Source organism: Rhipicephalus sanguineus, chromosome 11 (genome assembly GCF_013339695.2).
Source record: "Rhipicephalus sanguineus isolate Rsan-2018 chromosome 11, BIME_Rsan_1.4, whole genome shotgun sequence".
NCBI lineage: Eukaryota > Metazoa > Arthropoda > Arachnida > Ixodida > Ixodidae > Rhipicephalus > Rhipicephalus sanguineus.
In genome coordinates, this window is record NC_051186.1 from 140,713,146 (window position 1) to 140,740,418 (window position 27,273).

Here is a 27,273-nt window from a genome sequence, read left to right on the forward strand (position 1 = left end):
TTTAAAATGTAGCGTTCGGCGATGCTTTGATACGAGCAATAGGACAGGCGCCTTACCTCGCAAAGAAGGCTGTTCTTTGTCGGAACAAAGTTTCTTTGGCCGATGTTTTGCAGCCACTGCTTCTTGCGCCAGCCATCACGCTTACCATGGGGAATCGTAAAAAGTGCATAACCGTTTGCACTCTCATTGTGGCAGTTATAGGCGCAACAGCACGGCATAGCGCCCACACAAAGCACAGAAAACAAAGCGCGCGCAACACTTGCTACGCAGAGCCCCAGCGTAAAATGGCGCGAGCGAAAAAGAAAAATACCAGCAAAACGCAAGATCCACGCGTCTCCAAGGGCAACGGCGAAGGAGACCAATCGTCGGTGCGGAAAAGCGGCGGAGAACGGGAGGACGCGAAAGGGGCGAGGAGGGAGAGAGGAGGATGCGCGCGCGGCGGCGAGTACACTGAATGGCGGTATTTTCCCAAGATTAAGGGGCTTTACGCCTTTCGAGCCCTTTGCGCCATCTCGCTAGTGATAACGAAAACACTTTAATGTACCGGGATCTCTGAGTACCGCCACCGGCAAACGGTGTAAATAGTGCGCCGTTAGTTTGACGAAGAACGTGCCGTCTGTGGCGAAGTCGTTTCGCGCTGCGCGCTGGGGATCGAGGGGTCGTAAGTTCGACTCCCGGTGATGGAACTTTTTCTTGTAGTTTTTCCTTTGTCATATGTTAGTCTTTATATTTTACAACGTCATAACCGTGACGGAAATGCGTCAGTGGAGCCGTGGTGGACCCCGGCATAAAACATTTTCGTGTTAAAACGCGGACTAGTTTACAGGCATGCGAAGACACATGCAAGAATTTGATTTCGGAACTTTAAGAATTCGGTACAGTTCTTCTGATATCATGGGGCTCGGGCGCAATATCTCACCATAGGATTGAAAATTTGTGGCTCTTTCTGTTCTGTAATCGCTTTTTTTTTGTGCCAATGGGGTTTTCGCCTCTTTATTGATCACAGCCAGGCAGTGGATTCGCGATAGATAGGTACACTACATACTTTTGCACAATGTGTGGGCCCGATCGAGATGCATCACACGGTCATCGCTAGGCAGCATTAAAAACAAGCCATTTCACAGCGCATAGTGCTGTTGACGCATTAAAGACAAAAGCTCCAGTGCTGACAGTCTGTGCATTTGTTCGTGCTTGGTACAAAATTGGCAACATAAACTGTAACATCCTTCCGCACCTTCCACTCATTCTTCCTGCCAGCCTTCATGTGCTGTAACTGAGACACACTGCAAAGTCATCTGGCAAGATCAAGGAGGGTTACCTAGCTTTCAGAGGGTTTGCTGTGCACCATGACATTAGCGCTCAGTCTCCAATGCGTCGTTGACAACGATTCGCAACTGGAGCTGATGATCCAGGCCAGCTCATGGCCCATATCGCTAAATGAATGACCTGGAAGCTGAACATGTTTAGACATCTTACATCTTCCACTGTCTATACATGTTCAGCTGCAGGTCATTCGTTTGACAAAATCATGGTGACGCTATTACAATAAGGCTTCAAATCAAACCATGATGACGAAGTTTGAGAATCTTTTTTAATCCACCAATTTAACACGGTATCGTCCGTTATTAACAAGCGTGTAGGAAGTGTTGTGTCTTTCTGTGATGTCTTGATGTTTGCATTTTTGTTATATCTTTAATAAAACTTGCCCACCTATTTGCAAAAGTTTTGATTATGTAACAATCGCTATCATTTTGTTCCTTCATGTGCAACCATCGTGACTAGTGTGGTCAGTGGCTCATTGTTATAAGTGCTTTTTCATGCCCTTCTTCCAGCCTGCTGTATTATATTTGCATTGTTGTTTTTGTCATTGCTAATTCTGTACATTCTTTTTGCCCATGTGCCCATAACAGTGGCTGCATGCTTGTGTTCCATTTTATTCTGATGAAAGCCGTGCCACGGTCGAAACGTTAACCAGTAAATATATGAGATTTTCGTAAGTGTGCTCCTTCATTTCTTATATATATTGTCACGTGCAAAAAGAAGGTCCCCGGGCAAGAAATACCACGCAGGCAGAAAGACTGACGCAGGTCTAACAATATGGCCACGCCAAAACCCAAAAGACTGAGCGAGAGCATGCACTGTCCCAAACGACTTCTTTGTTTGTTTTTGCTGGATGCGGGCTCGTGTTCACCGCAGTTCATGACCAGGTGGCATTATTCCCCCACTGAAAAAAAAAAAAGCATCGCCCCGGTGCTTGTGCAAGTGGACATACATAAGCAGAAAAGACAAAACGAGCACAGCGTGGGCACTTCGTAAAGAAAGTGATAAGATCGGAGCACAGTCGCACTAACGCGTGAAGTACGGCTTGAGTCGCACAACGTGAACAATCCCTGGGTAGTGCTTTCTACGTTGGGGCAACATGGTTCCATCTGGGACAACCTCATAGTTCGCATTACTCATGCGACGCACCACTCTGTACGGTCCAAGTAGCGACTCCGGAGTTTTCCGGACAACCCTTGGCAGCGAACCGGAGTCCATACTCAAACTTGATCAAACTTGAAGCCACTGGTCGATTCCACGAAAGATCGAAAAAGGGTGTATATTTGATGTTTCCGATTTTTCTGATAATTTTGTATGTTGTGCACATATGATTGTACAGCACGAAATCGCAGTTCGTTTTCAAATAAAAATTTTTTTCAACACAGCAAAATTCGACAAGTGTCGCCGGTTGACGACGACCATTTTACGAAGAATGCGTTTTCGTAACTTCGGAACCATGCTGGCAGCCACTGAAGCTATATATTACAAATATCTTTCTTTTTGGCGGAAGTAGAAGTAAAGAGGAAATAGCTCTTATCGTTTCATGGAATTCTGAGTAAATTATGTATTTTTAAAAATTCACGAAAAACGCTGCGTTTTTGAAAATCAGTCAAATTTGGGACGCTATGGCTACTTCTGTGAACATCTTAGCTTGTTCATATTTGCAGTATGAATAGGCCTTTATGTGAATAATGAACCTCTGCATTTGTATTTCTCTAATAATTTTCAAAGTAGTAAATTTTCATGCTCGAAACACCAAAAAGAGAAAAGTGCTCCTCCATTCAAAAATCTATAATAAAAAACCCAATCTCAATTTTGTTCAAAGTCCCCCAAAATGTTCTCAAAGGACTGCAGAATGATATTATGAAAAAACATGTTGCATCATTTTTATTAGAACAAAAGGAGAAAATGTCAAACATTGTGTTTCCAGAGCGTGGTGGCCACTGCGTAAAGGACATCTCTAGTAGCAATAAAATACAGTAACACGTCTTTTTTCTTCTCTGAGCTTCGCTAAACAGCAGTAAGGATCTATTGTTGGAAAGTGGGAACTGTTTTGTAAAGAAAAAAAAACATTGTTCCAATTAAATGCATTTGCGACACCACTTACATTCCTCGTCGACGGGCAGCACGGACATTTTCATTCCTCTGGATAATTTTTTTTAGTAAATGCGCTTATATAAAAGTAACGAAGCTAAACGCGAAATATGTGTAGCTGAGTCGATCATGCATTGTAAGAATGTGAGAAATCGCAAATGGCGGCAGTGGTGAACGGCGAGTACCGCAGTGCAACCTAAGCACAGCAGCCACACATTGTTTGCCAGGCTTTGTCGCTATGCACGAGAAAAAGCTGGGGTGTCGATTGCGTTGGTTACACGATACATTTTTCAACGCTCGTCGCTCTCCCGCCCAGTCTCTGGATCCGCACCGTGCGCATCGTGTGGCGGATCGAGTGGCCCGCGCTACACGCCTTCGTGTAAACGGAGTAGCATGCGTTAGGCGGACAGGTGCAAAGGGCGGCGCGATGGACGCCCGCCTGAGCAGACGACAGCAACGAGTACGGCTGTGCCAGTCAACCAAACACCACCTGCGATAGAAGTTAAGCATCCAAATTGTGCTTCACTTTGATGCGATCACTATCCTACGCTCTGAAGGTGGCTATGGGTAGGGGTTATAGCCATGGCCGAGATTTTGTACGGACTGCCTCATGGTGCACAAAAAGAAAATTCCGCTGCAGCAGAATTTTCGTTACGTAGAAGATATCGGATCGAGATTCTTTTGCGGAGGGTCATGAAGCAGGATGCGCGCTCAATTCAAGAGGGAAACCAGATCTGCCAGCACTCCTTCAAGAGAAAGAAGGATATGCAAAACAAAACAGATGCAATGCAAACAAAACATGTTTTGTCCGTGGCCAGAACTGCTGCCACCAATCTTCACGTAATCGATTCTTTTTAAACTCTGCATTGATCACATAAGGTTCGACAACGTACACATTTGGGCCAACAAAAACCACACCTCTTGGCGACCGCTCTCCAGAAATTCATTTCCATTCATGAAGAGACCTTGGCTTTTATACCAATCTCTCAATTCTGGCACAGCACATCATCATAAGAGATGCATGGAGGGAATGCGTTCTTTAGCACTCAAGATATGAATTATACTCAACTGAAATAGATGAAAGAAAAGGAGGCTACAACTGAAAGTGCATACTGTGGACTGAGGGATGTCTAACACTGGCGTGAAGTCGCAAACCACGCGAATGCATTTAATTGGAACGGTCTTTTTCTTTACAAAACAGTTCCCAATTTCCGACCATAGATCATTACTGTTGTTTAGCGAAGCTCAGAAAAGAAAAAAAGACGTGTTACTGTATTTTCTTGTTACTAGAGATGTCCTTTGCGCAGTAGCCACCACGCTCTGGAAACACAATGTTTGACATTTTCTGCTTTTGTTCTAATAAAAATGATGCAACATGTTTTTTCATAATATCATTCTGCAGTCCTTTGAGAACATTTTGGGGGACTTTGAACAAAATTGAGATTGGGTTTTTTTTATTATAGATTTTTGAATGGAGGAGCACTTTTCTCTTTTTGGTGTTTCGAGCATGAAAATTTACTACTTTGAAAATTATTAGAGAAATACAAATGCAGAGGTTCATTATTCACATAAAGGCCTATTCATACTGCAAATATGAACAAGCTAAGATGTTCACAGAAGTAGCCACAGCGTCCCAAATTTGACTGATTTTCAAAAACGCAGCGTTTTTCGTGAATTTTTAAAAATACATAATTTACTCAGAATTCCATGAAATGATAAGAGCTATTTCCTCTTTACTTCTACTTCTGCCAAAAAGAAAGATATTTGTAATATATAGCTTCAAAGGCTGCCAGCATGATTGCGAATTTACGAAAACGCACTCTTCGTAAAATGGTCGTCGTCAACCGGCGACACTTGTCGAATTTTGCTGTGTTGAAAAAAATTTTTATTTGAAAACGAACTGCGATTTCGTGCGGTGCAGTCATATGTGCACAACATACAAAATTATCAGGAAAATCGGAAACATCAAATATACACCCTTTTTCGATCTTTCGTGGAATCGACCCACTGTCATCCTCAGTGTCATGATCACAAACTTCAGTACGTGCACGAGACAACAAATCAGCATCTTCGTGCTTGCGGCCTGATTTGTAGACAATGGTAAGTTCAAACTCTTGCAAACGAAGGCTCCATCGCGCCAACCACCCCGACGGGTCTCGTAAATTGGCTGACCAGCACAATGAATGATGGTCGGTCACTACCTTGAAGTGACGACCGTAGAGGTAAGGCCTGAATTTTGGTGGCCCATACTGCGAGGCACTCCTTCTCTGAGGTAGAATAGTTCATCTCGGCGCAAGAGAGGGTACGGCTGGCGTAAGCTATTACTCGCTCAGTGCCTTCTCGGTGTTGGACAAGGACAGCGCCAAGACCTATATTGCTCTCGTCAGTATGAACTTCAGTGGCAGCATCCTCGTCAAAGTGAGCAAGGATGGGTGCTACCTGCAAACGCTCTCGTAGCTTGATGAAAGCCGTATCCTGTTCTTCATTCCACCTGGATGGTACATTTCAAGTGTGAGGCGAGTCAGATGTTCGGCAATCCTAGAAAAATTGGCGATGAAGCGGCGATAGTAGGCGCAGAGGCCGAGGAAGCGACGTACTGCTTTCTTGTCACGGGGAACACGAAAGGAGGCTACGGCAGTGGTCTTGTCGCGGTCAGGTCGAACGCCGTCAGCGCTCACAACAGTGGCATTTTTCTGGCTTCAGCGTGAGGTTTACACAGCGTAGCGCTTCCAGAAGAGCCTGCAGACACTTCAGGTGCTCCTCCAAGGCAACCGAAAAGACGACATCATAGAGATAAACTACGCAAGTGTGGCACTTTAGAATGGTGAGAACAGTGTCCATCATTCTTTGGAATGTCGCTAACACGGAACACAGAAGGGTTGCTAATCGGGCGAGTTGGTCATCCATGAACGTAGCGTGTATTAGCGCAGCACATAAAAGAAAGGGACAGGACACAGATGTAGAAATAGGTAGGCGCCTACCTATCTCTACGTCTGTGTCCTGTCCCTTTCTTTTATGTGCCGCGCTAATACACGCTACGTTCACGGAACACAGGATGAAGGGGAGAACCTTGAATTCATACATGGGCGCAAAATACTTGGCCCGCCGCAGTCTCTTCAGTGAATCATCGATGCGCAGCAAAGGATACACGTCTTTTTAGTCACGCTATTTAGCTTCCTGTAGCCAACGCAGAAACGCAATGTTTTGTCTTTTTTCTTTCCTAGAATGACTGGCGATGACCACGGACTATTGGATGGCTGTATAACATCACCTTGGAGTATATCTTTGACTTGCGCATTTATTGCATCACATTCCTTGGCTGAAACTCAGTAGGGTTGTTGTTTAATGGGCGAGGCATCGGTGTGCGTAATAATCCTGTGCTTCGTGATGGGCGTTTGACGCACCTTTGAGGACAAAGCGAAGCACCCTTGGAATTTAGGCAGCAATTCATGCAGCGCTGTTCGTTCTTGCTCTGAGAGGCTCAAATTGATGTCCACTTTTCCGAGCACTGAAGAGACGTTTGTCGATGTCGATTGGAGCCCACTGTGCATTGATGTAGCCGTAAAACATTCAGCAACGTCTTCTATGCGCATGTGAAAGCGATGGCTGTGCGACGAAAAAGGTGCCGCTGCTCATCACTAAAATTCGTCACAGGCAGGGTGGCACAGCTGTCACGAAGCGTGATGAGGCTGCAGGCAGCGCAAACACCTATGCCGAACAAAAGTGCCAACTTGACTTCGGTGACTGCCTCACCGTCACGTAGTTCGTCACACACGACATCAACCAGGACGCTTGAATGCGGGGGCAACTGATGCTGTCGGCACAAACATGAAACAAGCCGAGATGACGGTCATCAGGTCATCTGCTGCTCTTCCTATCGAGAATGTGACAGTGCACTCTCGAAGGTCAATAATAGCACCGTATTCTCGTAGAAAGTCGACGCCTAAGATGAGCTAGCGGTTGTCCTGTCTCTTTCTATGTCGTCCTTTGTGCGTGTTCGCTAGCAATATGGAAGCATACAATCAGTACCAACTAGCCCAGCTTAATGCATTAACGAGGTCTCAGGAGCATTCAGGGAGTATAAGGCAACTGCAGAGAAAAGTGAGAAAAGTTCTTCCACGAATGCCAGCTCTGGTCGTGCACATCCCGATAGGAGTGACGTGTCCACTGGCTGTACGAATTTGTCTTCCGTACCACGGCGTAGCAACTTTCTTCAGATGCGTCGCAAGTTTTCTGCTCCCGATGAAATAGTCGGCCCTTGTGTCTACTAAAGCAGTAGCATCATGACAGCCGTCGAGCATGACAGGTATGTCTAGGGAAGAGTTGGCTTTCGAGTTCAGATGCTATCGTCGTCGAACCGCTGCTGGTCCGTACTCGCGCCGATGGGAGGCCTTGCTCACGTCTATTGTCAGCGGCCTCGGCCCCGAAGGTTGTTGTCTTTAGTTTTCCCATCTAGGGCTTGGCGAACGCGCTGGCGCCACCACTGGGCAGTTCCGGAAATCTGGAGAAGAACATGTTGAAGACGGTGATCACAACTGCCGCCGCAACGGCAGTGGCATGTGCTGCTGGGACAGGTATTCCTCGATCGCTCTCAGTCTTCCACCATGTCTTGGCCTTAGCGAGTCGACGGCAAAACCCTGGAGTTTAAGGGAGCGGTATGGGCATTGGCGGTATACACGTCTGCCTTCACCACAGTGATAGCACAGCGGCCACCTGTCCGGTGTGCACCATACGTCCGATTTCCTTGGAAGTGGCTGCCGATTCTCGAAATGCTGGATCGGTTGCACTGATGGAAGTGTGTCGTGCAGCACAGGTGTACAAAGAGTGGCGGAGTAGGACTGTAATGGCTCACAGCCTCGGCGTATGATGCATGTCAGGTCTCCGTCGGTACACACGAGGTAACATCGCTGGAAAGCGGGACTTGCAGTGCCTGCTGTACTTCACTCCTGATGAGGCTGGAGATGGATCCTGCAGCAGAAGGTTGAGGCAGGCAGTGCATCCTTTGCCATCGCATACCATTGATCTGATGAGGTCGCAGAGAGCTTCGAGATTGATGTTACTGCCGGAAGCTCCAATCTGGCCCATCGGTGAAGCGACATCCGGGCAAGAAGTACCACACAGGCAGAAAGACTGATGTAGGTCTAACAATATGGCAGCACCAAAACCACAAAGACTGAGCGAGAGTCCGCGCTGTCCCAAACGACTTCGTCTGTTTTCGCTAGATGCGGGCTTGTGCTCGCTGCAGCTCATGACCAGGTGGCAATATATATATATATTGAAAGACGCAGGACGACCGGAACAGATAACGCCAGCAGAACCGTTTATTCCGCAGTGTCTGCCTCAGCACACAACACCAAGAAGAAGAATAGCAATGATGATGGCTATGTACAAGTGAGAACGAAGTACGTTAAATGTGCTTACACTAATATCCCCCCTCTTCAAAGCGGCCTGCCTGGCCGCAACTCAAACATCGGCAGAACGAGCAAAGAAAGGTTTCATGCAGGAGACATTAACAATTTCTGTGCTACGACAATGGTGGTCAGTGACGGCCTGAAGCAGGGTGACGAGATAGTTCACTGGAGAAGTTTGTCGTAGAACGGTGTAGGGGCCAATGTACCGGTGGAGAAATTTCTCGCAAAGCCCAGACGTTCGAACCGGGGTCCATAGTAAGACCTCATCTCCGGGATGAAAGGACACATCGCGTCGTTTGCTATCACAGCGACGCTTTCGTTCCTCCTCGGTAGCTTCAGTGTTTCGATGAGCAATTTCACGACAACGCGCGACTCGAGCTGCAAACTCTTCCGGTAGGGAAAGTACTGCATGGAGCAGGAGCAAAAAAGAATGCTGTGTCAAAGACAGGAGGCAGACTGTCCATACCCGAGGAAGAAAGGACTGTAGCCAGTAGATCGTTGTGTCGCAGTATTGTAGGCGAAGGTGACGAATGGCAAAATGTCCCAGTTTTTGTGGTCAGGACCTAAGTACATAGAAATCATGCCAGAGAGCGTTCGGTGGAAGCGCTCAGTAAGGCCGTTCGTATGTGGGTGGTATGTAGAAGTGGTTTTATGCTTCGTATTACTCGCTCGCAGGATTTCGTCGAGAACCTGGGAAATGAGGGTTTTGCCACGATGACTCAGGAGAACGCAAGGAGCTCCGTGGCGCAATACGATGGACTGCAAGAAAAAGTCAGCGATTTCTGCAGCGGTACCAGAACGAAGAGGCACAGTCTCAGCGTATCTTGTTAAATGGTCGACTGCAGTGACGATCCAACGGTGATCGGACAGCGTCAATGGCAAGGGACTATGCAAGTGAATTCCGACAAATTCGAAAGGTGCGGTCGGACAGGGAAGAGGCTGTAGGAAACTGGCGGTAGGGGATGTGGACCACTTACGGCGCTGACACGACGCGCACGAGCGCATGTATTTGGCTACCATTGTGGATATAAGTCAGGCCAGAAACAGTAGGTCTTGATGTGGTCGTAGGTCTTGTGGAAGCCTAGGTGGACAGCAGCAATGACCATCGTGAAATGCTTCTAAAACTTGAAGGCAGCGGGAAAGGACTGGCACCCACTTGTTACCCATGGAATGATAAATATGGCGAAGAAGCTCCCCATCTTGTGGGCAAAATTGTCGAAGCTGGCGTCGCAAGCGGCTGTTGGGTGGTTTGGTGATGTTGCAAAGGTGATCAATGAAAGTTCGACAGTAGGAGTCTGCCCGCGAGCGAAATCGGAGCACGAAGAAAGTTGCATCTGATCCAGTGAGGTGATCGAGAGCTGGTGTGAGGCAGGCAGGACGTCGGAGCCAGTCGAGGGAGATGCGGAGGACGTCTTGTCAAGAGAGAGTGAAAGTGGGCATCGGGACAGCACGTCGGCATCATGATAACATTTGCCAGACTTGTACGTGATAGTAAAATTGTATTCTTGCAAGCGCAGTATCCAGCTCCCTAGACGTCCCGACATATTCTTCATTGATAACAGCCAACACAGTGCGTGATGGTCGGTGATCATGGTGAAGTGCCAACCGTAGAGGTACACGTGAAATTTCTGTATCGACCAGCCAGGCACTCCTGCTCTGTGACCGTGTAGTTCCTCTCAGATGTTCACAGGGTCTGGCTAGCATATGCCACAACCTGCTCTTCAGAGACAACATCACGCTGCAGAAGCACTGCACCGATACCTTGTGCACTTGCATCAGTATGGAGAATAGTGGGCGCTCTCTCGTCAAAGTGGCGAAGCAGTGGTCCGGAAGTCGGGAGTCCTTTAAGGGTTTGAAATGCGTACTCGTAGTCGTTCGACCATGCAAAAGAAGCACCAGCGACTAAGAGCTTATTTAGGGGAGCCGCTATGGTAGCAAAGTTGCATATAAAGCGACGAAAGTAGGACACCTGACCAAGAAAGCTGCGCAACGTGTTTTGGTTGGAGGGTCGAGGGAACTGCATTACATCTGCGACCTTGTCAGGGTCTGGCTGGATGCAGTCTTTGGAAACGACGTGACCGAGGACTTTGATATTTTTGCTGGCCTCAAGGCCAGCATTGGAAAGGTACTGAAGTACCTCGGCTAATCGTTGAAGATGTTGGGCAAAGGTAGATGAAAAAACAATATCATCTAAGTGACAGAGGCAGGTCTTCCATTTTAGGCCACGAAGAACAGTATCAATCATTCGGTGAAATGTGGCTGGAGCGTTGCAGAGGCCAAAGGGCATTACATTAAATTCACAAAGCCCGTCCAGTGTAGCAAAGGCTGTTTTTTCTTTGTCTGTCTCATCCATAGGGATCTGCCAATAGCCTGATTGAAGGTCAAGGCTGGAAAAATATTTCGCCCCTTGGACTGTGTCTAAAGCGTCATCAATTCAAGGCATGGGATATATGTCCTTGCGTGTGATCTTATTTAGCGCTCAGTAATCAACACAGAAACGAACGGAGCCATCTTTTTTTTTCACTAAAACGACCGGAGAAGCCCAGGAACTGGAAGATGGCCGTATTATATTTCGTGATAGCATGTCGTCAACTTGTTCTTCAATGACTTTCCTTTCCAACTGCGAAACACGATACGGCCAACGGCGTATAACACCAGAACCGTCTGTTTCGATGGGGTGTACAGCAACGGAGGTCTGGCTCAGTGCTGTGGCACAGCTATCGAAGCAGGCTTTGCATCTAGCTAAAAGCACCAATAGCAGTGATGGAAGTGACATTTTGCTTTTTCGAGCACAATCTGGAGCAGAAAAAATGCCAGTTTGGAGCAGGTATTGACCATTTTCGGAACAGATTGCAAAACATTCCAAACGACTCCTGGAGTTTAAAGCATTATTCAATCATCTCATAAGTATTATTACTTGTTATTAAAGATATTGCACATACAATTATCACTACAAATTGCAACAAACAAATAATTAAGCAGATGGGTGGTCACTGAACACTAGATGAGCTATAGATTTAAAATATCGGGTACTTGTGACAAAAATGATATAAAACCGATGAAGCTGAGCCCCAAATTATAAAAGAAACTAGAATCACACAGAGCAGTTTATAATCGGTAACACTGCAAAGAAATCTGTTATTTTCATATTTCCCCAAAAAAGCCTGCATTTGAAATTTCAAAAAAAAAAAAGAGAAGAAACCAATTTCAGATAGGTAGAAAAAACAGCCTTGCCATTTCTTGTGGCAAATATGAGGTGCGAAATGACAAAGTGAAAATGTGATCAGTCCTCCCGCACATCGCAGTCCTCCCACCAGCAGTTAGTAATCAGTAAGATATCAAACTAATCTCACACATTTTACCAAAATAGCCTGCCTGTCATGTATAGCTACATACAGTTAAATCGGAGACATATCAACAATGCCACTACTTGTGGCATTGTCAATATGCTAGTATGGAGCTAGTATAGAAACTCCATACTAGCATACTATAGTACATACTATACTCGCGGACAACTTTTCTTGGCAATGAAGAAAAAGCTACGGGGGCGAAGCTACTGCACATTACCGCTCCGCGAAGTAGTCCAGTTTGGCGTGCGTTTCGAGTTTAGTTTCAGCTTTTGAACCTTTCGTATCTATTGTGACTGCAGTTGGATTATTCGAGTGGCCATGGTCGAATAATAACATTGCATACTATTTGCTTCGTCTGCTTAGACAGCCATTTGTTAGTGAAATTCGTCACAAGTTCCTTCAGCGAGTCATCGGAAAAACTGGAGGGCGACGAGCGCCATTTTGGTGACTGAAGGTGACTGAAATGGTGACTGAAGGCACCATTTTGACTGTGAGGAGCATGTAAAGGTTGCGACGTTTTCACACATGCAAAAACATAGAATGACACTGCATATAGTAAAACAAATATAAATTTTATATCTCCTTGGTGCATGCTGGGCCTTTTTTCTTCAGCGGTAGCACACGCATAGTTTGGCTCTGCAGCCTTCTCTTCATTGCCAAAAAATGATGTCCGCAAAATATAGAATGATAGTAGACAGCTTGTTTTTTGTTATGTTTAGGCTCGCTGGATGATCATGTGCTCAAAGTTCATTGTTTTCAGTTTACCAGTGCTATTTCGGGAGCACATCCGGAGCAGCTACTACCAAAAATTACAGTTTGGAGCAGCATGGAGCAGCATTTCTCATTTGGAGCAGTTTGGAGCAATTGGAGCAGCACTTCCATCAGTGCAATAGCGCTTCGGAGTGCGCAGATGTTAGGTCAGAGCCGATGACTGCTTGGAAAGAGGAAGCACTCGAATCAGGAGCTGGTACTGGTGATGAAGACGGGCAAAGTGCTGCAATGGAGGTCAGTAGAGAGGCATCTATCGTAGCCACAGTCATCCCCTTCGGCAACAGCATGGATTCTGCAGTTGTGTTGCAAACGGGCAGAACAGCGCGGCCACAGGACAACCGGAGGAAACAGGTGACAAGAATCCCACGTGAAGTGCAGCAAGGAGAAGGGACAACTAGTGCATCACCATCGGCTATTTGGCTAGATGTAAGAGCCACCACGAGTTCGTGACCAGGGCGCAGGACGCAGTCTTCAGCAACAGCCAAGTTGAAGATCGAGGGTGACGGGGCCGAAATAGATGCATCCGATGTATCCATGATGCGAATGACGTTCTCTTTACATGATATAACGGCGGAGGCAGAATGTAGGAAGTCCCAACCGAGGATAAGTTCTTGAACGCACGTGGGTAACACAATCATTTCGATGTGGTGACATATGCCGTCGATCAAAACACGAGCCGTACACTGTCCATCGGGTTGAATCACTACGTTATTTGCGCCGCGCAACACAGCTCCTACATAATGTGTTCTGACTTTACGGAGACCCAAGCACAAGTCACTACGTGAAACAGAAGTGGCGGCACCGGTATCGACAAGAGCTTGCACAGGAACACCTTCAAGAGTCACTGACAACATATTAGCCGGTGGAACAGGAGGTATTTGGGATGATCAACAGGACGCAGTTTTCCCTCCAAAAACTGCAATCCTTAGTTTTCCGAACTTTGGTCAACAAGGCGGGAGATAGGGCGAAGCGGCGATGCAGAGCGGCAGTAGGGTGAAGGAGAGCGTCGTCTAGAGGAGCAGGAGTCCCGACGTTGACACGGGTATGCTGGAGGAGACGGAGACCGGTGCTGCGTGAAAGAGTAGGGGTCTGGGTTATAAGGATCAGGTCTTCAAACTCGGTCTCGCTCGAACTCAGCATAACCTCCTCATTAATCCTGCTGGCAGCGACGGCACAAGCGAGATATGTGGCCACATATACCGCAGTAAAAACAGACGGGTCGGGATGAACGCCACTTGGGGTACGAAGGTGCAGCAAGTGCTCGGCCGCCCACAGAAGCCAAATGGTTACAGGCAAGGTCAGTAGGTCCACATGTGACGGCAGCAGGGGGCATTGCAGCAATGTCGGCGTATGTGGGCATCAGACGTGCCTTTTGAGCAATCGATGGTGTCAGTGTCATGGCTGCTACAGCAGTGTATGTGGGTATTGGGCGTGCTGGTGGAGCGACAGGTGCTGTCGGCGACGACATGGCTGCAAACCCATGCTTCACGAGGTTGCGTAGGGCGAAAGGTGGGCATGAAGTGGAGGCAGCAGTCGATCGCCTCTGTTCCTGCTCTTGAAGTTCTTCGCGGACAATGTCGCGGATGAGGGCTTGTAAATCAAGTGAGACCTGAGGCGAGGATCGTTGTCTTGTTGAAGACGAAGGGACTGCAGCTCATCCAGGCACTGGCATGTCGAAGTAATGTCTTCAACGGTAGCGGGATTGTGAACAGCCAAAGCGTTGAATGCAATCGTGCCTATTCATTTGAGGATGTGGTGAACGCGCTCAGCTTCCATCATTTCGCGGTTCGCACGATGGCAGAAGGCCAAGACATCCTCGATGTACGAAATGTATGGCTCATGTGCGAGTTAAACACATGCAGCGAGCTTCTGTTTCGCGGTCTCGGAACGGCCCGATGATGATGCAAAGATTTGTCGCAGTTTGATGGCAAAAGTGGACCAATTGACGAAGTCAGTTTTGTGATTAAAGTACATTTTCGCAACACCGCTGAGATAGAAAGGGACAGAGGTCAATTTCTCGGCTTCAGTCCACCGATTGACTGAACTCACAAGGTTGTAGGTGTCGAGCCAGTCGTCGACGTCGTCACCACGGAGACCCGTGAAAACAGGTGGTTCGTGTTGAGGGCTTTTGACAGTGGATGATGGGGGGGCAGCTGGTGGCATCGGCGTTGTAGCGTTAGGGCTAGCAGTTAGGTCCAATAACTGCATATCTGTGGGGGTGGCCGGGCACAAGCGGCGACCGGATCGTAGCTCCAGGTAGGACACGAACACAGGAGGACGTCGGGATCTTGAAGAACCTCCACCACTGAAAGACGCAGGACGACCGGACCAAATAACGCCAGCCGAACCGTTTATTCCGCAGTGTCTGCCTCGACACACAACACCAAGAAGAATAGCGATGATGATGGCTATGTACAAGTGAGAACGATGAAGCACGTTAAATGTGCTTACAATACATATATATATATATGTGTGTGTGTGTGTATATATAAATATATATATATTATAAAGACGTTTATTAGCGGGCACTCAGCGACGATATACGACAGCGACAGTCAAGGCAGAGCCGACTCTGAGGACGAGCTGCATTCTGTCTGAAACGAGCCAAAGAGGGCGACCCACTAGAAGGGGATGGAGAGGACCATCCATTGCACAGTGCCAAGGCTTCGCTACAAAAGGGAGCCACCTGGCAACCTAACAGCTTGTCACTGTGAGCAGGTCATGGTAGGCCTTGAGGTGCTCCACGCTGACAATGTCGCGGCCTCGACGGCGCATGTCCAAAGATGGCTCAATGGGTTCGATCAGGTAGTTTACACGGGACGTGCGTTCGACAACATGGTAGGGACCTTCGTATTTGGGCAGTAGTTTTGAAGAGAGGCCAGTTGCAGTGGTATGGATCGAGAGCCATACAAGTACTCCAGGGAGGAACGTGGGCTCAGAAGTGCTTGTGTCACCGCGAATGCTCCTCTGCCGCTCTTGGTCATGTGTAGTAAAGGTCTTGGCAAGTTCGCGACACTCTTCAGCAAGTCTGGCTGTCGCAGAAATAGGCGCACACTGAGATCGATCCGGCTTGTTTGGAAGGATGTGTTGATTGTGTGCAACGGATGCCTGCCATACAGTAAAAAAAAGGGGGAAAAACCAGTAGTGCTCCGAGGAGCAGTATTGTTTGCGTAGGTGACTAAGGGCAGAATAACATCCCAATTGGTAGATCGGCGGCGACGTACATAGAGAGCATGTCGCCGAGCGTACGGTTAAAGCGTTGGGTGAGGCCATTCGTCTGCGGGTGGTAAGCAGTAGTTTTGCGGTGAACAACGTTGCACTCTTTGAGAATGGCTTCAACGACTTCTGACAAGAAGACACGGCCTCGATTACTGAGCAGCCCCTGGGGTGGACCGTCACACAGCATGAATCGGTGGAGCAGGAAGGAGGCCACATCGCGCGCTGTAGACGCTAGGAAGGCAGCAGTTTCAGCGTATCGCGTCAGGTGGTCTACAGCGATGATGGCCCAGCGGTTACCAGCGGACGTCAGAGGAAGTGGCCCATACAAATTGATGCCAACACGCCCAAACGGTCGGTCAGGGCATGGTAGAACTTGCAGACCTGCCGGCGACAGGTGCTTTGAAGTTTTGCGGCGCTGAAAATCGATGCAGGAGCGAATGAACTTCTGCACGTAGTGGAACATCCCTCGCCAAAAGTACCGTTGGCGAATGTGGTGGTAGGTTTTCCATACCCCAGAGTCTGCACACTACGGATCAAAGTAGAACGACTCGCATATGCGAGAACGCAGACTGCAGGGTATTACTAGCAGCCACTGGCAGCCGTCGCCGTTGTAATTGCATCGGTGAAGGAGGTTGTCGCGAACGGCAAAATGGTGGGCTTGACGACGCAACGCGCGAGTGGATGGTGTGGCCGATGGATCAGTCAGCAAGTCTATCAATGAGGCAATCCATTGATCCTTGCGCTGTTCGGCAGCGATGGTGTGAATGTCGATGGAAGAAACGGCAAAGTGAGACACCAAGCTGTGGGCATTGTTGTCAGGCAAGGGAGAGCGCGACAGGGCGTCGGCGTCAGCATGCTGGCGTCCACTGCAGTACAGCACGCGGATGTCGTAGTCTTGCAGGCGAAGTGCCCACCGGGCGAGACGGCCTGAGGGATCCTTCAATGACGACAACCAGCACAGTGCATGATGGTCGGTGACATCAAATGGGCGACCATACAAATAAGGTTGGAACTTCGTAAGGGCCCAGATGATTGTCAGGCACTCTTCCTCCATAATCGTGTAGCTAGTCTCGGCTTTAGTAACCGTACGACTTGCATATGCCACGACATATTCCGGGAACCCAGGTTTGCACTGCGCAAGGACAGCGCCGAGGCGAACACCGCTGGCGTCCGTGTGTACCTCTGTTGGAGCCATAGGGTCATAGTGGCTTAGTATGGGAGGAGACGTCAACAGACGACGAAGCTTTGCGAAAGCATCGTCGCACTCTGACGACCACAAATTGAGGGGCCCGTTGCTGCCAAGGAGCTTCATCAGCGGCGATATGATAGTCGCGAAGTTTCGGATGAAGCGCCGAAAGTAGGAGCATAGTCCTAAGAAACAGCGCAGTTCTTTGACGGACGTAGGTTTTGGGAACTCTGTCACGGCCTGAAGCTTGGCTGGATCAGGGAGAATTCCATCCTTGGACACAACGTAGCTTCGTATCGTCAGCTGCCGTGCTGTAAATCGGCACCTCCTTAGATTCAGTTGTAGCCCGGCGTCGCTGAAACGCGTCAAAACATGCCGCAGGCGTTGAAGATGCGTGGAGAAGTCCAGGGCAAAAACGACGACATCGTCGAGGGAGCACAGGCACATGTGCCATTTCAAGTTGCGCAGAACGGTATCCATCATGCGCTCAAAGGTCGCGGGCGCATTACACAGCCCAAGCGGCATGGTGCTGAATTCGTAAAAGCCATCGGGCCTGACAAGGGCCGTCTTCGGTCGAGCGTCATCAACCATTGGTACCTGCCAGTACCCTGAGCGCAAATCAAAAGATGAAAAGAATTCTGCTACTTGCAGGCTGTCAATCGCGTCGTCTATTCGCGGTAGTGGATACACGTCCTTGCGAGTGATCTTGTTCAGTCATCGGTAGTCCACACACAACGGCACAGAGCCATCCTTCTTTGCAACGACGACAGGAGACGCCCACGGGCGGTTTGAGGGTCGAATAAAATCGCGGCGAAGCACGTCTTCAAATTGCTCGTTAATTACACGATGCTCTGCTGGAGATACGCGATATCGACGTTGATGCAGTGGAGGTTGGGCACCAGTGTCAATGCGATGCATGACAGCAGACGTGCGGCCGAGAGTAGTTTGTGCGACATCGAACAAAGAACGAAATTCTTCCAACAGGCATAGAAGCTGGGAACGCTCGACCGACGTAAGGTTGTCAGCAATCGAGGAACGAAATACATCAGCAGATGACGAATCAGATGTGGAAACAGCACTGAGCGTACGGGAGCTGGTGCAGTGCGTGTCATCCGGTGCGTCCATAACTTGTGCGTCTTCGAGGGGTTCCGCTCTGCCGAGACACTCCCCTCGCACCAACGTAGCAATGAACGGGGATGGGTTGGTAACAAAAATATCAGTGTCACCCTGAGTGACTTCCACAGTCGCAAATGGCACCAGCAAGCCTTTCCTAGTGGAAACGCGGTCACATGGAGAAAGGAGTGCGACGGTGTCGCAGAGGCCGGTGCAATAGACTGACACAGCCATTGACGAGTTTGCAGGAACTGTGGTGGAGTCATTGACTGTCTGCCGGCGTCAAATCTGAGAATAGTGAGAGCTCTATTTCGGCTGGTGCACAATGAATTATGGCATCGCGGCGGGCGAGAAAATCCCATCCCAGGATGACATCATGAGAGCATGAAGAAATTATGATGAATTCGATGGCGTACAGAGCATCCTGAATGGTGACACGGGCTGTGCATACCGCCATCGGGTGAATACTTTGGGTGCTGGCTGTATGGAGGGAGAGCTAGGAAAGTGGCGTCGTCACTTTTCGTAGTAGTCGGCTAAGTTTAGCGTCCATAACGGATACGGCGGCTCCAGTGTCGATAAGGACCCAGATGCGCGAACACCGTCCACAAAAAAGTCTATCACGTTCGATGGGCTTCGCTGAGGGCTTTCGCAGTTCGATAGCGTCGCAGCCCTTGCCTCGGGGCCTGCAATGACTAGTTTTCCTGGTTGCGTGGGACTGGACGTGGCCGCATCGGTGACAGTGAGCGGCATCTTGGTGAAGGTGAACGGCGAGTACATGGAGCTGGGCGAGACGTGGGTGACAGAGGCGTAGGTGGTTCGTAATATGGGCGGTTCGACTCGCTGGTGTCAGGCGACGCGACTCTAGGTGACTGCATGTGATTGCAATATCGCGCCACGGGGTCAACGTAACCGCACGCAAAGCATATGGGGCGTATTTCTAAACTCGACTTGCTTCACAACCAGCAGGAAAGAAGGAGGGAGACAGGAAAGAGCGCAGCTCTCCTACTGCATGAAGAAGAAATTTGTACCTATTGAGGTGAGAGCTCTTTTCGGTGCTCTTGTGCCATCGTGGGGCCACGCCAAGAGTTTGTAAGGTGATGAAGTCAGAATCGTGGAGACAAGTGCGCCTCTACCTTGACTGGTTCGGGGTTATACAAGAAGAGGATTGCTATCGTGATACAGGTCAGCAGCAGTTCGCAAAGCACAAAAGGACGGCGAATCAGGTGGCGGAGTTCCTATGGCAGAACGTCAGGGCTGGCTTCCCTGCAAGGCCGCGAGTCACTTCAGCAGGCAATGGTGTCACTTAATTGGGAGAAGCAAGGATTTCTGCAGCAGTGGAAGATGTCCTGAAGATGTCCTGAACAAGGGCCCCAAGTGTAACTTCCAGCCATGTTCAACGCGTCCTGAACTGTTGTCCCATGTGCATCGAATTGGCCAATATGTACAAGAGCAGGACCAGCAGAGGGCCATCGGGGATGGAATAGACTGCCTGGTGAGAACGGTGAGCACCAAGTATAACAAAGGATAGTGTCACGGTAGGTACCGTGACACTATCCTTTGCCAACTGCCTTTCTCGGACACAATGAGGCGTAGCGGGTAGTCGCACTTGTGCGTCTTGGAAGTGAAAAAGGACTGCAGTGACACACTTCCTGCTTTTGCCACTTCTCTGCAGATAACATCGTTCATTTCAACAGTTTTTGAGCCGCACTCATCCGTTTTTTCGGACAAAAGTGCACCGCCTTGAAGTTCTTGTGCACTGATTTTACTGCCTTGTTCTGGTGCATTTCTTCAGGCAGAACCACGGAACCACCCTCTTTGTCCGAGGTGAGAACCATCAATTTCCTTTCCTTAAGTGCGTCGACGACGAACCCTAAGGGAGGCCTAGGAACCGGCTGATCACTCACCATTCTCATCAGGCAGTCTATGAACGCCTGTCCTGTGTGCCTCTTGTCTATGTCCCCATCCCATAGCGCTCGTATGTCCGCACCAACTAGTCTGCAAAGAAGTATTGCTGCAACATATGGGGCGGTTGTCAGATGTGCGCCATCGGTTCGCTGTGGCAGGGCCCGCCCATGGTGCAGGACGGGATTGACGGGATGGCAGCTGATATGACTGCATGGTGGGCTGCAGTCGTGGCATGTGCATGATGTCGGCGTAGGCTGCCGGTACATCCGCTTCGAAAGACTGAGGTCGAGCGGAAGCTTCGATGTAAATGTGTGGGGCAGCCGTAGGGACTGCTGGGGGCATTCGCGTGACAACTTGGGCGTAACTCAGTGGTGGTGCAGGAGCCGGATGGTGCTGGTACTCGGGCATGGCCTCCGCGATTTCCTGCTTAATTGCTCGACGGAGGGGAGGCAGAAGTGTGGTCGACGGCTGTTGAGCGTACTGAAGGCGAGCAAAGTCCAGCAGAGAGAACTGGCGCGCAATTTCCTTGCACACGAACGGCTTCATCTCTGCGAGCAACGCGGAGTGGTCAGATATGGTCAACAAGCCAGCAAGATCGGTGTCACGTGATGGAGACTAACGGGTCATCGACCGCTGCCGGCGCAGCTCCTCATAGCTTTGGCAGAGTGTTATGACCTCTGCCACTGTGCTGGGATTCTTGGCGAGCAGCATGGTGCCTTTCATGATGTGCCTGATCATGTCATATTCGGACATGGTGGCGTCGGCTTTCTTACACAAATCTAGGACGTCTTCAATGTAGCTGGTGAATGATTCACCGGCCTGCTGAGCGCGTTCCCGTAAGCGCTGTTCGGCCTGCAGCTTACGAATGGCAGGGCGGCCAAACACGTTGATAATGGCGGTCTTGAAGTCGGACCAAGTCGTAAAATCTGATGCATGGCTGTTGTACCACAGGCCCGCCACACCCACGATGTAGAAAACCAGGTTGGTCAATTTTCCTGCCTTGTCCCATTTACTGGGGACACTCACGCGCTTGTATTTCGCGAGCCAGTCCTCCACGTCGGTACCATCTGCGCCAGTGAAGACTGGAGGGTCACGGATACGAGGGCCATCGAAACATGAGGTCGGTGCAGGCGGGGGCGTTTGCTGGGCGGCGTCTAGAGGCATGGCAGCTGGCAGGGCACGAGATCAGAGCCAGGGGCATCGAATGAGGGCCGAAGTTGTTATGAAGGCACAGCACTCTCCACCAAATTGTCAAGACCTTTATTAGCGGGCACTCGGCGACTATACACGACAGCGACAGTCAAGGCGGGGCCGACTCTCAGCATGAGCTGCGTTCTGTCCAAAAGGAGCCAAAATGGGCGACCCACTGCACAGTTCCAAGGCTTTGCTGCAATATATATATATTGTGAAAAACTTGTGAAAGTGAAAGAATGTAAGGATGTAAGTGAAAGTCATTTCACTTACATCCTTTGAAGAAGGCTGGTCCTCCAGCCGAAACTGTCAGGGTAAAATAAATATTTGTTTTGTTTCTTATATTGTAGTACGAAGTTTTTCACAATTTTTATTACAGTAGCCAGAAGAAGTTCTCTTTATCCATATATATATGTATATATATATATGATTCAAGAGAAGGACTCATGTACGAAATGTGGTTTTATTGAATAAATGCAGTACATGTTACAGGCACTATTTACAGGTGTGTAGCTTCACACTGTAGCGCAGCGCACCACAATCGGACGCTCTGCGCATCGAGAACAACAAGTTATAAGCACATGGTGGACACAACACTGCGAATAACAATAGCAAAAACAAAGATACCGCGTCAGACAAGAAACCACGTCACTGGCCAGTGAGATACCGCGAGACATCAACATAGCACATATCAGATTTAGTGGCACCGTGCAAAGCATATATAGCAAGGGAGTGCATTCTGCGTATATAATCGAGCAAACAAAAAACAAAAAAGGAACACTTTCGTTAAAGAATGAATGTTCAACCCAGCAAAGGAAAGTTTGTGCCAGCATGCAAGCACGCTAGCCAGCTTACCCGCGTTTTCGTTTAAGCCACTAGAAACCGTTTTGAACTTGTGAATTAAAAATGACTCGTGCATTTCGCGCTTATAATGTGACGTGAATCCCGATTCCAATACAGTCATCAAAAAGATTCAAAGGTATGCCCGGTGCTGGCGACATGTCTAGATATTGGCAAATGATGCATGGAGTGCACACGCGCATCGTGGTTGTTGAAACGGTAGTGAAATGCATGTTCAGTTTGACCGATATACTGCAGCTTGCAGATGGAGCACTCAAGCAAATAAACTACATTATCTGTCTGACACGTAAAATTGCCACGAATTTTCAAGTTAATGTCATTGGCGGTGCGTTTAGCCACAGTGGTGGTAGTCATCTGAATGCATGCTTTGCATCAAGGTTTGCGACATGGATGGCAACCAGTGTGTGGAATATAGTTATTCCTAACTTTGGAGGACATAAGAATATCCTGCAAATTACTACAACGCCGATACATGGAGCAGGGTGGCTCTGGAAAAAACTTTTAGTTCTCGCTTTGCGTCAACATGTTGTAATGTTTCTTCAGAATTGCTGCTACATTGGACACGCTGCGTGAGTACTAGGTTAGCACTGCTGAGGCTACGGGAACGTTTCTCTGCATTGATAAGCATTTTACGGTCAAGCTTGTCTGTGCGTGCCACTGTGCCATTGATAATCTGAGCGGGGTACTCCTGTTTTAGAAGGGAAACACGTAGTTTAACGCAGCTGGCGCTGAAGTCTGCTTGCTCTGAGCAAATGGATTTAAAACGGACTGCTTGATTGTATGGGATACTTGATTTAAGGAACGTAGCCCCCCCCCAAAAAATTTTGGTGAGACATGGTGTTTTACCGAAAGTAAATAATGAAAATAGGTGTTTTTCTCAAACAGTCAAGGCCTCCAACAAGTGTTCTCCCCCCCCCTGAAAAAAATCCTGGCTACGGGCCTGCTTGATTTACAATGTTTAACTTGACTACTGTTGAAATGACGGTATCGCTGTTGGTCAGTAGGCTGATAATGCTTGGTAAATAAGTTACCGTTTCTTAGGCATATAGCGACATCCAGGAAGTTAATAGTTTCCGCCGTGATTCACCACGCAGCCAAATAAAGAAGATGTTGTCAATAAATCTTTTGTAGCACAGCAGTTTTAAATGGCGACTGTGTAAAAACTGCTCTTCCAGAAGTGAGTCCTCTTCAATCATCTGTCGTACCGGACTCATCAATCTTCATACCCCAAGTATATATATATATATATATAGATATATATATATATATATGAGTCATTCCATGCAAGTGTCCCAGACGTGGCGCTCGCACATCACAGATTTTGCCGATAAAATTTGTGCCTTTTTCCTGTGCCACATAGAGTATTGCGGCAAAACATTTTTGCTCGAAAAAAATTTTGACGATCATGGCGCCCCCTCGAGGTTCGCTTGGATTTCTTAAACTGTGCGTAATAGAAAAATGTGTATAAAATCTATTTTTATGTGTTGAGCTTCGAAACCACGCTTGCGCTATCGCAGAGGTTTTGTTTAGTTGTCCTATTCATTATTTCCGATATTTTTGTGTTTCACTACCAGCAACCGTAGCTTCAAAAAACTACTAAAATCTTCAATGTTCGTGATTTCTCCTTGAGCTATCTGGAGCTCTCTCCAGCCAATATAATTAATAGTACGATTTTCAGAAAACTGTATTTTAGTACAAAAATGTTTAGGCGTAAACTAGACTGCAAATCATGCCAAAAAAATTGAAATTAGGGAAAATATGCGATTTGTCACATGTTTGACCGTATTTTTCATACTTATGCGGTCCAAGTAAAAATTCTCATGTGGCGTTTGATAGAAGACTTTATCGTTAAGTAATGAAGAAAGTCTAATCAAATTATTTTTTGTTTTAAGGCAGGAAATAATTTTTGAATTTGGCTCTCCGAACGCGCCCTGCGCGGAGATTTTGTTGCCACTTCGTCGCAAAGCACCTGGCCGCCCTTGCTGCTGACATTCGTCACAGGCAGCAGCAAGATGCGATATATATGTCAGTGGCTTGTGAGAGGTAGAAAGTCTTGTCGCGTCGATGTCAGGGTGAGAGTAATGAATTCGCGTTACAATGTAAGCTTGCTTGGTGAGCCCAATGGGAAGTATGGATGCCCGAGAGCAGCACATGGCGTCGTTCGCACAATGTGCTAGAGGGCCGTCTGCACAACTACCATACACATACTGAAAGGAATAATGCACATTGTATACACTTGTTTCTCTGGCTTTACGTGTTGTGCAGACGGCCCTCGCGGGTAAATGCGGAACCGCCACGTTGTGCCCTTTCGATTGACAGCTAGCGTCGTTGCTGCCTCTCGAGTGCACACCTTCCTTTAAGGCGGATCTCTATTTCCTTACGGTTGCTAATCATCTTTTTCTTTATAGAATACGTGATGACGCTGTCGTATCAAAAGGAACAAGAGCCAAGCAAGTACGCCAGATTCGATGCAAACCAATTGTCAGGATAATGCTGGAATGCACATGAATCAAAATAAGCTTTGAAAGCGGGGCATTCAGCCAAACATTGTCGCAGGTTTCGAGTGCTCAAACGCTGCAAGGAAGGTTAAAGAGGCGACTTACCTGGTTCCCCCGACGTTCAGGTTAATGATGTCGCCAGAAAATTGGTAGCTCATGGTGCAGCACACAGGAAAGGTTCGAGGGGTCAGCGGATCAACATCACAGAGAAGGTATGACGGTGCCCGCAAAGCAGTCGGCAGAGCAATGCGCTGTATCATCGACGGCACGCCGTCATGCGACGCTCAGATTGCCACGAGATCACCAGCAAAGGCCCACAAAACACCAACACCAATGCGCTTTGAATGCTATCGTCTTGTGACAGGCAAAGCTAGCCACCCTAGCAAAGCCAATGGGGTGGGGACTGGGGAACTTGGATTGTAGACTTATGGTGCTTATGGCGCTTATGGGTGGATGGATAATGCCAGAGAAATAAGGGGGCGGTTCATGCCACCTAGCAGCAACTGCCGCAACTCTCCAGGAGGTTGTGCTCATTCCTTTTTTAAGCACAACCGAATGAAACCAATAAAGCTATAAAAACTAATAGCATGTATTATAAAGTGGTTAATTTGACTCCTGTCTTGGTTTTAGCAGGGTTCAGGTTGGTGAAGTGACCTAAAATACTGGAAACATGGCCTCCGAGCTGTGCGCCTGCCGACGGGAAATCTCGGAGGCTATGCCGGGAGCAAGGAGGTAAATGCCATAGGCAGAAGGCGCGCCTTCTGCATCGCAGGCTGCAGCGGTAGCATAGATGTTCCAGAGATGTTCTCTGGCGTTGTGGCGTCCAGACGTTCTTGGGCACATCGTGCGTTGCGTACGGCTATATAAATCGAGCGAAAAGGTACCCTGGGGTGAAGTTTCAGTTGTAAGCAGAACATTTCGAGCTTGATGAAAACTTCTCTATATGCCGGAACGCATGCTGACAGCTCGCAATCTGTCTCTAATTTCACATCTCACTGTCATTCTTTTTTCCTAACCGGTTTCTTGAAGAGCCAAATGTTCGAAGCACGTCAGGGCAGGCTGTTTGAGAGGCACTTCTCGCCGAATTCTTTCGAGCGGACTAGGCTGCGACCCGGTAGTTGTCCGGCTTGACGCATTTGTAAAACACTTGCAAAACCTTGCAAAACCTAGTAATACACATTCTTGTGGTTGTTGATACCAGCTGGTGCGGAGCGCAAATAGGAAAAGGACGCACCGTTTGCTATTCGTTGAAATTATATAAATAGCTAGGCGACTCCCTAGATTTCGGTCGCAACTACGAGGTTAAGTAACGTTATTTGGGCTATACGCAAGGACCTGTTTTTTTCTTACATTCGTGCCTTTTCTTTCGTTATTTGTATTTGTTTTATGCAGTGCAGCGAGTAAAACCAATTGGTCTAAACTGTGCAATGTTCGTTCCAGCTGCACAGCTACCTAACCGAGACCCCGGGGTACTCCGCGGCCGTTATATGTGTTCAAATTGAAAAAGAAGTTTGTTGAAGGTGTGACAGTTGCATCACCTACACGGCAGCCTTACAAAGAAACGCTTCATATGTTTCCTAAGGGGAGATAAACAGTTCAAGACGAAAATTCTGCAGCAGAAAAATTGCAGGCTGACCAAAAAAAAAATGCCAGGCCTGCGCGGAAAGCGCAGCACAGTCACAGCGAAAGCTGGAAGAGCGGCATTTCTAGATACCGTTGTAAACTCTCTTGGGGCTACTAATACAAGTACACTAGCGAGGTACCCACTACGCCATAAATCACAATATTTGTGAAATTGGGAAGCACCTACAACGCCATTATTCGTCATTGTGCGCAGAAGCGAGGTTCCAGCTACACGTATGTAAGGCATTATGCGCACTTTGTTTACGTGACACTGATGACGATAAAGAATTGTGGCTCAGCCTTTTGTAATGGATTGGAAGCTTTAAACGGCTCACCAGTTACGTAATTCGCATTGTGTGACGCCCGGTCGCTATTTAACTCTCCCACCATGCAATATAACATACATTGACGTGAGAAAGAGAGACAGAGAGAGGGGGGAAGAACTTTATTGAGACCCTGAGGAAATGGATGATGGGCTTCCTTGGGAACCAATGCAAGTGCACTTGCGACCCACGAAACACAAGAAAAGCTAGAAAACTTCTACTAAACATCTAGAAAGGAAACTCCAAAAGTATTTTAGAAGTTTAGTTGAGATGTTATTTAGACGTAAGCAGCTTGAAAACTTCCTGTAGCTGTGCTAACGCCACGTTATTAGAAGTCTAGAAAACGGCTTGCAAGAATTCTAAAAAACTTCTTGCTAGATCTTTTTAAGAGCTTTTTTAGACATTTAT

At 48.0% G+C, this 27,273-nt stretch overlaps 1 protein-coding gene across 5 annotated transcripts in view; it reads right to left on the reverse strand.

Moving 5' to 3' along the window:
- Positions 1 to 25,330, reverse strand: part of LOC119374811 (SH3KBP1-binding protein 1) — a 739,328-nt gene extending 713,998 nt beyond the window's left edge. For 2 of the 5 annotated variants that reach the window (XM_049411036.1, XM_037645000.2), the window contains exon 1: positions 25,025 to 25,329. In XM_049411036.1, coding sequence (XP_049266993.1) covers positions 25,025 to 25,179 — 155 coding nt within the window. In that variant the 5' untranslated portion in view covers positions 25,180 to 25,329. Of the gene's footprint in view, positions 1 to 25,024 lie in introns of all 5 variants that reach the window. The other 3 variants (XM_049411037.1, XM_037644999.2, XM_037645003.2) reach the window with 2 other exon arrangements.
- Between the last annotated feature and the right edge of the window lie 1,943 nt (positions 25,331 to 27,273).